Raw genomic sequence first — 12459 nt, 5'->3', positions numbered from 1 at the left:
ACGAGAGTTAAGTGGGTGAAATTGCCCAAAAACGTAGGTTATAATCATAAGAGAAGCAATGACTGAACTCCAAGGAACACCAGCAGTTAAAAAATCAGCTGAAAAAGAGGATGCTGAGCAGAGGCTACTGAGACAAAAGTGAATCTCCAGGAGAATCCCAAGATTGGGGTGTGATGGAAGCCAGGAGATGAGGAAGTTACGGGATGGGTGGAGCAGAGTGTCAGAAGCTACAGGACCAAGTTAACGTGGGGCCAAGCGAAGGGAAGGTCATTAATCTTAGTGGCAATCCTTGTGGTGGAATAGTGGGGACAGGAGTTACATTTTAGGGAGTGGATGTGGAGAAGAGGAAGGGAAACAGTATCCGTCCTTGCTTTCAAGAGAGTAACGTGGGTGAAAGGAGAAGGACACTAGTAGCAAAGAGAATGCCGGTCAAGGTGAGAGAATAAGGCAGGCTGGGGTAAAAATGGAGTTGCTTGAGCTAACTGCATACTGTTTTGCTTCTGTGCAAAATGGCTGAGCTTGCTAGATGCTTTTTGTGAGATGATTGAACTTAGTTGAACCTGTAGCATGTGATAATTAGTTTAGGAGCTATGTTAAGTTTTTGGGAACCATAAAAGCAGAAGTTGATCGAAAATGTACCCACCCTATGTCCTAATGACCCCGTATTTGTGCTTGCTCAAGTACTTTGTTCCTTTACCCTGGAAAAACCCTTTACCTTGTGATCTTTTGTCATGCTGTGGAAATATGCTAATGTTGTGGTTTTAAGCCTTAAATACTCTGTGCGATTGATGATCGGGGCCTCTCTTCGCACTGCACCCGAGGGTGTTGTTGTGCTTAGAGACGGCCCATCTGCGCAGATGTAATAAACTTCCTCATGCTCTTTGCATCGATTGGAGTGGAATTCGTGCATCTGGGGGTCTCTCTCTATAGGACACCAATTTTTAGGGTCCTATAAAGGGAGGCAGCTTTCTTTGCTTCGTTTTGTCAGTAAGGAAAATTGATGCTTGTTAGTCTGTCCAAGGGTTGGATTTCCTTAACAAGATGTTCTTTCTGATGTGTAAATACGTAGTCTCACTCCTAATCTGGGATGGGCTTGTCTTATTTTGTTTTCTGCTCTATTACAAAAATCTTGTGCTGTTCTCTGATGGGGATATTAGGACTGTGATGTTACAGAAGCAAATAAATTTAGGCACATATTAAATTTTTAATCTGGCTATATGCAGATTTAACTTTTTCAAAGAGGGAAAATTAAGCTGAGTTCAAATTCCAAATGTATGTTTTTCTTAAGGAAACATATTTAGAGTATACACAAAACATTTTAGGTGACAGCCATCCTCTCCAGATTTGAGAATAATGAAGTGGAGGGATTGGGATTAGCAAAATATAATTGCATTCTAGTAAAATAAGTTCTCCTAAGTATTCCCCACTTAGGATTGACTAACCTTCTGAAGTGCTGCTCAACTAAAAGGTGCTGTGCTAATTTCAAGTTTCGTGTCTTATTGTGAGTCTCACTTGGTTCAATGTGACATAAATCAAATGTTAAAAAAAGGAAAAGAAAAGAATTTTTAAATACAGGAAAAACCAAACTGTGATAAAATCAAGGAAAACTTTTCAGTTATTTAGAACTGGGAACTAATTAACTGTAGCTCTCATTCTACTTTGTTTCTTTCCCAATGTTGTGTTCGTTTTAACCACTGAAAGCTTGCTTTCACCTTAGAGCTAGACTAATGGATGCCAGCAGCTTCTAGACTGCTGTGCTCATCACTAGGAGAGAGAAAAAGTCTTTCTTTCTTTTTAAAGATTTATTTATTTATTTGAAAGGCAAAGTTACAGAAAGACAGAGGCAGAGAGAGAGAGAGAGAGAGAGAGAGAGAGGTGTTCCATCCACTGGTTCACTCCCCAAACGGCAGCAACGGCCAAAGCTAGGCTGATCCTAAGCCAGGAGCCAGGAGCTTCCAGGACCAGGCCTCCCACTCGAATTGCAGTGTCCTGAGGACTTGGGCCATCTTCTACTGCTTTCCTAGGTTACAGCAGAGAGCTGGATCAGAAGTGGAGTAGCCAGGACTCTAACCAGTGCCCATATGGGGGTGCCTGTACTGCAGGCTGCAGCTTCTATCCACTACGCCACAGTGCTAGACCAAAAAAGACCTTCTTATCCAAACTTTGACTTTTCTCCTCACATCTACCTCCCCCTACAACTCCTCCCCTACCCCCTGCTGTGTTGACATGGTTTTTCCTAAAGAACAAAATTATTTAAGTCTTTGTTAAAAATGTTTGGTATCATTTAACGATTAGTGCTCCTTAGAATTATAATTCTAGATAGGCTAAAACCAACAGCTTAGTTTCTAACATACCAAAGAATGATACACTCATTTGCCTTGTATTCTCTAATCTGATTGACCAGAGGGAGAAAAGTACATAAAAATAAACCTTTTGAATATTAAATTTATTTGTATCCTTAGCAGTTTATCGATGATGCTATTGTTTATTTCAGATGAGAAGAAACAGATGGTTGCAAATGTGGAGAAGCAGCTCGAAGAAGCGAAGGAACTGGTATGTCCAGACTTGCTAATGTATTTTAATACACAACCAGAGCCCTTTAAGCAGATGCCTTCCTGTCTGTTTCACATGCTGTGGGAGTATGAAACATTACTGATTAGCATTTTATAATTGAGAATTCATCACAGAATTTAATGGTTTCTTGGGATTTTATTCCTTTTAGTATAGGTGGTTCATTTAATATCTACCCCTCAATGTTAGTCTTTCATAATACTTTTTTGATAAAGGAATGCTGGCTACTAGACCCTGCATTAAGCGTATTGCTTGCATGGCTGGCATTGTGGCATGGTGGGTTAAACTGCTGCCTGGCATGCTAGCATCCCTTATCAGAACCTTGGTTTGAGTTCCTGTGGCTCCGCTTCCAATCCAGCTCCCTGCTAATGCACCTGGGAAAGCAGTAGAAGATGGCCAAAATGCTTGAGTTCCTGCTGCCTATTTGGGAGATCCAGATGGAGTTCCAGGCTTCTAGCTTCAGCCTGGACCAGCCCTGGCTGTTTGTGGCCATCTGGGGAGTAAACCAGTGGAGGGAAGGTCTCTCTCTCACTCTGCCTTTAATAAGTAAATCTTATTTTTTAAAAAAGTATAAACATATTACTTGCTTTGTAATATATAATTTTCTCAAAAACCCTATGAGATAAGTACTATTTGTCAAAAACCCTGATGTGTCTGAAATTTTCCTCTACTTAGAAGTTAGGTGAGTGCACCAGTTTCATGGATGCTTAGAGAAGACATGATGCTCCTAGATCAGAGATCAAAGACTTACTAAAAGCAGCTGCAAGAGAATCAGCCTGGTTCTATCAGTTCCTGGGACCCCAGGTGACACAAGTGGGCCTGGATGTGTGTCTACACAAGCAGTGGAATACCATATCGGGAAGGAGCGCTATCCTGGGAAATGTGCCACTTTTTAGTAGCATGGAAGCAAGCCTGCTTGTTAAAGAGGGCAGACATGTTATTTCCATATTCAAAGTTGCTCTCTGCAATCATGGCTCCTAAAAATGGCCTAAAAATTGCCTGGACTGAGTGATCAGGACTTGCATTCTTGACACATCAAGCAAGATGCCTTGGCGGACGAGAGAACCATGTTGGAGTGATTCTTAATACCTTTGTTCCATAGATACGGAAACTGGGCATGGACAGATTAAATAACATGCCTGAGGTCACACACCTTGTTAGGTGGTGCACTAAGGACTGGTACCTACAAAGGCTAAATCCAGAGCCATGGATATCCACTAATTTTCATGGAAATAAATCTGTGAGTCAGGGGGTAAAGAGGTATTAAAATATTGTCTCAATTTTTAGTTTTTTTTTGTTTTTGTTTTTTTTTAAGATTTATTTGGGGCTGGCGCTATGACATAGTGGGTAAAGCTGCCGCCTGCAGTGCTGGCATCCCATATGGGTACCAGTTCAAATCCCGGCTACTCCACTTCCAATCCAGTTCTCTGCTATGGTCTGGGAAAGCAGTGGAAGATAGCCCAAGTCCTTGGGCTCCTGCACCCGCGTGGGAGACCCAGAAGAAGTTCTTGGCTCCTGGCTTCAGATTGGTGCAACTCTGGCCATTGCACTCATCTTGGGGGTGAATCAGTGGATGGAAGACTCTGTCTGTCTGTCTGTCTGTCTCTCTCTCTCTCTCTCCCTGTAACTCTGCCTTTCAAATAAATAAATAAATCTTATTTACTTGAAAAGCAGAGTTACAGGGAGAGAGAAAAGACAAAGTTATAGGGAGAAGGAGAGCCAGAGAGAGGTCTTCCATCCGCTGGTTCACTCCCCAAATGACTGCAACAGCCAGAGCTGAGCTAATCTGAAGCTAGGAGCCAGGGGCCTCCTCCTGGTCCCCCACGCTGGTGCAGGGGCCCAAGGACTTGAGCCATCCTCTACTGCTTTCCCAGGCCATAGTAGAGAGCTGGATCAGAAGTAGAGCAGCTGGGACTCGGATCCGCCCCCACATGGGATGCTGGTACTGCAGGCTGAGGCTTTAACTTGCTGTGCCACAGCACTAGCCCCTCAATTTTTAGTTTTAAAAACCAACTATTGCAAGTGTGATTCAACTTGTTACTGTGTGTTGTGGTCCTAATGAGTGATTTCTTTTCTAAATACTGAAGGGTGCTACATGGTACCCTCTCAGCAGTACTTACTGATATACTTTGGACAGTTCCTCAAAGTTTCGGTTTTTGCTTGATTGGCTTTTTATTGATTTGAAAGGTAGAGTTATAGAGAGAGAGAAAGAGACAGACAGACAGACAGACAGGGGTCTTCGATCCACTGCTTCACTCCCTAAATGGCTGTAATGGCTGGGACTGGGCCAGTCCAAAGCCAGGAGCCAGGTCTCTCATGTGGGTACAGGGACTCAAGGACCTGGGCCATCTTCTGCTGCTTTCCCAGGTATACCAGTAGGGAGATGGATTGGAAGTGGAGCGGCCAGGATTCAAACCAGTGCCCAAATGGGATGCCGGCACTGCAGGTGGTGGCTTTACTCAGTATGCCACAATGCTGGCCCCTCAAATGTGCTTTTGTTAACTGATATTACTTGTTTCAGTAAGTTTGAAGTTGGAAGTGGAGATCTTTTTGATTAACTGTTTTACTAGAACTTTCAACTCTTTTTTTAAAGATTTATTTATTTGAAAGGCAGAGTCTCAGAGAGGCAGAGGCAGAGAGGAAGAGAGAAATGGAGGGCTTCCATCCACTGGTTCACTTCCCAGATGGCTGCAACAGCCAGTGCTGTGCCAATCCGAAGCTAGGAACCAGGAGCTTCTTCTGGGTCTCCCACGCGGGTGCAGGGGCCCAAGGACTTGGGCCATCTTCTACTGCTTTCCCAGGCCACAGCAGAGAGCTGGATCAGAAGTGGAGCAGCTGGGACTTGAACCAGTGCCCATATAGGATGCCAGTACTGCAGGCAGTGGCTTTACCCACTACACCACAGCGCCAGCCCCAAACCTTCAGCTCTTCAGTCGGCTAAAAATATTATCAATCTCTACAAACAGGCTCTAGAGGACAGCTGGAGACTGGAGCTTTCCCGGCTTTCTTTGGCTGAGATTCAGTATTAATAGAAATACAAAAGGGGCTGCAGCTTTCGGGGGTACTCAAGGTTAGGTGGCCGTTATACCCACTGCTCAGTAAACGTTGCCTGTATGTTTTCAAAGGCTAGCAATGGAGCTACAGAGTGGCTGTTCTGTCTGCTCTGTCACTACTTCTTTCCCAGCCATCAGAATATGTGATGTTCTCCATACCCCATAAGGTCTACTTCTGACCTCTGCTGGCTGCTATCACAGCTTCTAGTGTTTGCCTGCCTTTGGAAAGTTTCTTTTCTCTAGTGCTTTTCTCCTTACTTTCTTTTTATATTCAACTGCTTCCTCACCTTCAGGTAAAAGGACTGAATTTTTTCATTCCATAGCACCAACCAGGCCACTTCTGTTTGGCAGAGTACAACTGGTCAAACCTGGTGCTGTGGTCAGCAGGTTAAAGCCCCAGCCTGCAGTGCCAGCATCCCATATGGATGCTGGTTCGAGTCCCCGCTGCTCCTCTTCCCATCCAGCTCTCTGCTAATGTGCCTGGGAAAGCAGTAGAAGATGGCCTGAGTCCTTGGGCCCCTGCATCCACATGGGGGACCCAGAAGAAGCTCCTGGCTCCTGGTTTCAGATTGGCCCAGCTCTGGCCGTTGTGACCATCTGGGGAGTGAACCAGCGGATGGAAGACCTCTCTCCCTCTCTCTGTAATTCTTTCAAATAAATAAATAAAATAAGTCTTAAGAAAAATTAGTACAACTGATCGATTCTTTGGATCATGAGTCAAATTCATGGCAAGCAGCTTTTTTGCCATCAAAATCTCTGTGTTCAGGTTTCTTGCCTTCTGGAGATGCTCTGTTTGCCTGATGTGAGAAAACGGCTTTTCTGATAAACCAAGGTTTTACTATCCAAAAAATATAGAGCATAGCTGTACTGTCCTGGAACTTAGAGTTACCTTTCCTTATTACTAATGGGCTTTGTCCAAGATGTGTGTTTCTGTTTGTTCAACAAAAGAAAGCTGATGTATGTTAATCTGAAGACATCCTTGGTAAACAAACACATGTTCATGTCATTATTTTCCATACTTTTAATGGAGACCTTGAGAGAAAAAAAAACAAAAACAAAAACCTTGGTTTTGATTAGATTATTAGAGTTAGTTGTGTTTTTGTTGAACAACTGGTTTGCATTAATCTCCTGGACTCCGCATGTATTGTAATTATCATGTTTTTCACTCAGCATTGCCATGTTAGAGTTGTGACAACAAAACGAGTACATGTTAGCCTTTTTACTGATTTCATTGTTGTGTTTCCTTGTTCTTTCTTACCTACTTTTAGTTTGGTTTTAGCTATCTTTGTAAAATGCCATAAACAAATATGTAGTTACTTGTACTTTTTTAAAAAAGATTTATTTATTTATTTGGAAGAGTAACAGAAAGAGAGAGAAACAGAGATGGAAAGAGATCTTCTACCCACTGGTTCACTTCCCAAATGGATGCAACAACTGGAGCAGGGCCAGGCTGAAGCCAGGAGCTAAGAACTCCATCCTAGTCCCCCACATGGGTGGCAGGGGCCCATGCACTTGAGCCATCTTCTCCTGCCTTCCCTGGCAAATTAGGGAGGATCTGAATCAGAAGCAGAGTATCCGGGACTCAAACCAACACTACGTGAGATTCTGACATTGCAAGCACTGGGTTAGCCCACTGTGCCACAACACTGACCCCCACGTGTACTTTTGTTAATTACTTGTCTGGATGATCTTATTCACCTTGTAGGGTGATTTCAGATAATGCTTTAAATAATTGATTTGCCTGGGTTGATTTGTTATTTTTACTTTTTTGGGTCAAGTACAAGCAAAGTTACTTCTGGTTCCTTTGATAGTGCTTGCTGTATTTTGTCTTCATCACCAGTAATCATCTTTATTATAGTTAACTTTAACCTAGCAATCACCACATAAGACAGTGTTCTAAGCACATTATGAGGAATTATCTCATTTAATCTTCACAGCTGCCCAAGGACAGATATTTTTAGAAATGATGAAAATAAGGCACGGAGGTGTTAAGAAATCTCCCCCAAGTTTCCATGACTAGCAAATAGCAGAGCTTATGGTGAGAACATACTCTGATTCTAAAGACCATGCTCTGAACCATTGTGGAACTTCCGCACTTCCACATGGTAACTGCCCATTACAAAGCGTCCTGCTGTGTTTTCAGTGCACTTTGTGTAATTCATCCCATTACAGTTCTATCAACATGCTTACAAAGTATAAGGGGTTAGCCTGGAGGTTGAGATCACGTGTTGGCTGGTATGTGATTTTCCTCATCAGAAAAGACTTTTCCAGAAGAAATTTCACCGAGTGAGGCTGGGTTGATGTTTTACGGATTAGCCACAGGAAGTAATGATTGGATTTATCTTCCATAATTGTGGAGGTTCATGGTCAAAAGACCAGACCAGTTGCCACTGAATGATAGGCTATTCTAAGGATATTGAAATAAAAGCATTAACAATGTTTGGATCAATCCATATGTTTTAAAAGAAATTCTTAACAAACACGTTGGCACTCTGAGTGTCAGTTGGCAAGAACTCAGTAACTATTGAACTAAAAAAAAAAAAATTAAGCACAAAAGTACTTACAGTGTTATTTGATTATGGGCATTCAGCACCATGGGCCTGGTTCCTCAACTTTAAAATGATTATTTGAAATTAAATTCTTTCAGCTCTAAACTTGGAGTCCAGAGCAAGCATATGGTTTGGTTTAAAGCATGTTTTTCTCTCCTCCTCCTAGCTTGAACAGATGGACTTGGAAGTTCGAGAGATACCACCCCAAAGTCGAGGAATGTACAGCAACAGAATGAGAAGCTACAAGCAAGAAATGGGAAAACTCGAAACAGATTTTGTGAGTCAAATTCCACTGTTACATGTGCTGATTTTTAGACTGCATTTTCACATTTTGTTTGTTTCCTCTGTATCAGCATTAAATGCATAGTTTTTGGGGATTCTTATAAAAGACAAAGTTCAACTTTCATTATTTATGAGTTAGAACTCTTAGATCTAGATAGCTAATGATGGAATTGAGAGTGTATCAAGTTAATGACTCACAAATAGATCCAGATCATACAGTTCTTTGAGTCTGGATAGTCTTTTTTGGTATTTAGCTTCTAGTAGAATTCAAAACTCAGTTTCTGGCCTTACTGAGTATGTAGCCTTTAAGATGCAGGCTATAAGGATGGACTTCAGAGGCTCCAAATCTTCTGAAAGTATTGGTACTTCTGGTGCACCTTTCTACATGCATTTTTTTCTGGGATAATCTTCAGGCTTTATTAGAGTCTTAAGAACATCTATTATACCCTTCATTCCCCCCCCCCCAAAAGTAACTAAGCTATGTTCAATAATAATTTATAAAAATGATCCTTTATTTTGATGTCCCCATGAGGATATTTAGCTTTCTTTTGCTGTCTACCTGGCTTTCTCTTCTACCCTCTTGATAGTGAATTTAAGACTATAAATTTGGGGCCAGCACCGTGGCACACTAGGTTAATTCTCCGCCTGTGGTGCTGGCATTCCCCATAGGCGCCGGTTCTAGTCCCGGTTGCTCCTCTTTCAGTCCCGCTCTCTGCTGTGGCCTGGGAAGGCAGTGGAGGATGGCCCAAGCCCTTGGGTCCTTCACCCGCATGGAGACCAGGAAGAAGTACCTGGCTCCTGGCTTCGGATCAGCGCAGCTCCGGTGGTTGCGGCCATTTGGAGAGTGAACCAACGGAAGGAAGACCTTTCTCTCTGTCTCTCTCTCTCACTGTCTGTAACTATACCTGTCAAATAAATAAATAAGATCTTAAAAAAAAAAAAAGACTATAAATTTAAAGGCATCCCATTAAATTATAAGTAATTAGAAATTAACAGGAGCAGAAAAGATACAAATGAGCAATTACACTTGTTGTAGAGGTCCATAAGAATTAAAAGCAGAGTCTCAGAGATATTTGCACACTCATTTCTTCCTTTTTTTTTTTTTAAGATTATTTATTTGTTTGAGAGGCAGAGTTACAGAGAGAGGCTGAGGCAGAGAGAGAGAGAGAGAGAGAGAGAGGTCTTCCATCCTCCGGTTCACTCCCCAAATGGCTGCAACAACCAGAGCTGGGCTGATCCACAGCCAGGAGCCAGGACTTTCTTCCGGGTCTCCCATGCTGGTGCAGAGGCCCAAGCAGTTGGGCCATCTTCTACTGCTTTCCCAGGTCATAGCAGAGGTGGATCGAAAGTGGAGCCACCAGGACTCGAACCAGCACCCAAAAGGGATGCTGGCATCAGAGGCAGCAGCTTTACCTGCTATGCCATAGTGCTGGCCCATACACACTCATTTTTATAGGAACATTTTCACAGTGGCAAAGAGGTAGATGCTCCCCAGGAATCCATTGGTGGGTGAATGTATAAAGGAAATGCATATACACACAATGGGATTTTTTTAGTATTCAAAAGGAAGGAAGTTCTAATACATGCCATAGAATGGACGTTGAGGATATTATGCTAGATGAAATAGGCCAGTTCCCAAAACAAATAATTTATAACTCTACAGACACACATGTGGGGTGTTTAAAGCAGTTGAATTCATAAAAACAAAAAGTAAAGTGGTGGTTGCCAGGGTGTAATGGGCAGTTGTTATTTAATGAGTATAGAGCTTTCGTTTTATAAGATGGAATGGTGGGGCCGGTGCTGTGCCGCAGAGGGTTAACGCCCTGGCCTGAAGTGCCGGCATCCCATATGGGTACCGGTTCAAGACCCAGCTGCTCCACTTCTGATCCAGCTCTCTGCTATGGTTTGGGAAGGCATTTGAGGATAGTGATGGAAGATCCCTCTCTCTCTCTCTCTGCTTCTCCTCTCTCTGTGAACTCTGACTTTCAAATAAATAAATAAATCTTTAAAAAAAAAAAAAGATGAAATGGTTCTGTAGATTGGTTTGCATAATAATATGAATATATTGGGGCCTGTGTTGTGGCTCACTTGGTTAATCCTCCGCCTGTGGCTCTGGCATCCCATATGGGCACCGAGTTCTAGAGGCGGTTGCTCCTCTTCCAGTCCAGCTCTCTGCTGTGGCCCAGGATAGCAGTGGAGGATGGCCCAAGTCCTTGTGCCCCTGCACCCGTGTGGGAGACCAGGAAGAAGCACCTGGCTCTTGGCTTTGGATCGACGCAACTCCGGCCATTTGGGGGGTGAACCAATAGAAGGAAGGAAGACCTTTTTTCTCTGTCTCTCTCTCTCTCTCACTGTCTGTAACTCTACCTGTCAAATAAATTAAAAAAAAAAAAGAAAAAAAAAAAAAGAATGGCTAAAGGGCAGGCATTTGATACAGCACTTGAGGCTATTTTAGATGCCTGCATAGCTTATTGCGGGCCCAGGGTTTGAGGTCCAGCCCTGTTTCTGATTCCAGGTTCCTGCTAGTGTGTACCCTGGGAGTATCTGGCGCTGTGGTTTAGCAGGTAAAGCCATTGCCGCATCCCATTTGGGCGCTGGTTCAAGTCCCAGCTGCTTCACTTCTGATCAAACTCCCTGCTAATGTGTCTGAGAAAGCAGCAGAAGATGGCCCAAGTCCTTGGGCCCTTGCACACAAACAGGAGACTCAAAAAAAGCTCTAGGCTCCTGTCTTCAGATCAGCCCAGCTTCAGCCATTGAGGCCATTTGGAGAGTGAAGCAGCAGATGGAAGACCTCTCGCTCTCTGCCTGCCTTGGCCTCTGCCTCTCTGTAACTCTGCCTTCCAAATAAATAAATAAATCCTTAAAAAAAAAAAAAAAACCTAGAGAGGAAATGCAATTAAAAAAATAATGTGTACCCTGGGAGGCAGCAGGTGATGGCTCAAGTAGTTGGGTCCCTTCTGCCCACGTGGGAGACCTTGATTGAGAGTCCAGTTCTGGCTTAAACCTGGCCCATGTCTATCTGTTGCAGGCATTTGAGGAGTTAACTGGTGAATGGGAGCTTTCTCTCTGTCTCTGGATATCTCTTTCTGCCTTTCAAATTAAAAAATAAATTTAAAAAATTTCAAATGGTTAAGATAGCAATTTTGATGCTAAATGTATTTTACCATAATTAAAAATAAAAGGTACAGATAGAAAATATTTTAGAAACACTGCTAATCATAAAGAATAAAGAAGTGTTCCAGATAGGCTGGTGTAGCAAACTAGGATTTCAGTCAATGAATTGAATTTCATATACTTCCTCCCCCAAAAAAAGGTATAGTTGAAGAAAGACCTGAGCCTTGCCTGGGAGCCACAGAAATTATGTGCTGGCACATAGGTCTCCTGAATCTAGGATCCAGATCCATAAGGAAAGTCAGGAATGCTGTGCTGCTATGCTTGTTTGTTTGATAATTTAATGGATATTTATCTGAGAAGTTGGGATGGACTTCATCTGTCCCTCTGATATGATTGTCATTTAATCTCTACTGGTATTAACTTTAAAAACATGGAATCCATGATGCACTTAAAATTCAGAAAATAAATAGACATGCCTAGCTTCTGTGCTGTGCACTGGATTAAGCCTTTTCCAACTGCTTGTGAGAGGGTGGCTTCTCTCTGCAAGAATATGAGAAATGGTGAGAAAACCGGGTTAAGAGTTTGTCAACTCAAGTTTATAGTTAGGACATTCTAACTGAAGTTAATATTCACGGCAAGTGGTGAAGGTAAAATAGACTACTTCTAAGGATTATTTTAGTTTGCTTACCTCATTTTTTGTGGAACTCTTTCCCAGAGATTTTCCTCATGGGTTCTAGAAAAACTGAGTGTATTCGTTTGCTGGCGCTGCCATGACAAAGTACCTCAAACTGGGTTCTCACACAACAGAAACTGTTTTCTCAATTCTGGAGGCTGTACCTCAGAGATCAAGGTGTTGGAAAGGTTGATTCCTCTCTCTCCGTGGTTTGTAG

General features: G+C 42.7%; 1 protein-coding gene across 3 annotated transcripts in view; it reads left to right on the top strand.

Annotated features, from left to right (window-relative positions):
- Nucleotides 1-12459, top strand: part of VTI1A (vesicle transport through interaction with t-SNAREs 1A) — a 388014-nt gene that overhangs the window by 6161 nt on the left and 369394 nt on the right. For all 3 annotated transcript variants that reach the window (XM_062213886.1, XM_062213885.1, XM_062213887.1), the window contains exons 2-3: nucleotides 2495-2553; nucleotides 8340-8450. In XM_062213886.1, coding sequence (XP_062069870.1) covers nucleotides 2495-2553; nucleotides 8340-8450 — 170 coding nt within the window. The remainder of the gene's footprint in view (nucleotides 1-2494; nucleotides 2554-8339; nucleotides 8451-12459) is intronic.

The sequence above is a fragment of the Lepus europaeus genome, chromosome 17 (assembly GCF_033115175.1).
Source record: "Lepus europaeus isolate LE1 chromosome 17, mLepTim1.pri, whole genome shotgun sequence".
NCBI classification, from domain to species: domain Eukaryota; kingdom Metazoa; phylum Chordata; class Mammalia; order Lagomorpha; family Leporidae; genus Lepus; species Lepus europaeus.
The sequence above is the reverse complement of the archived record's forward strand: the minus strand, read 5'-3'. Positions and strand labels throughout refer to the sequence as shown.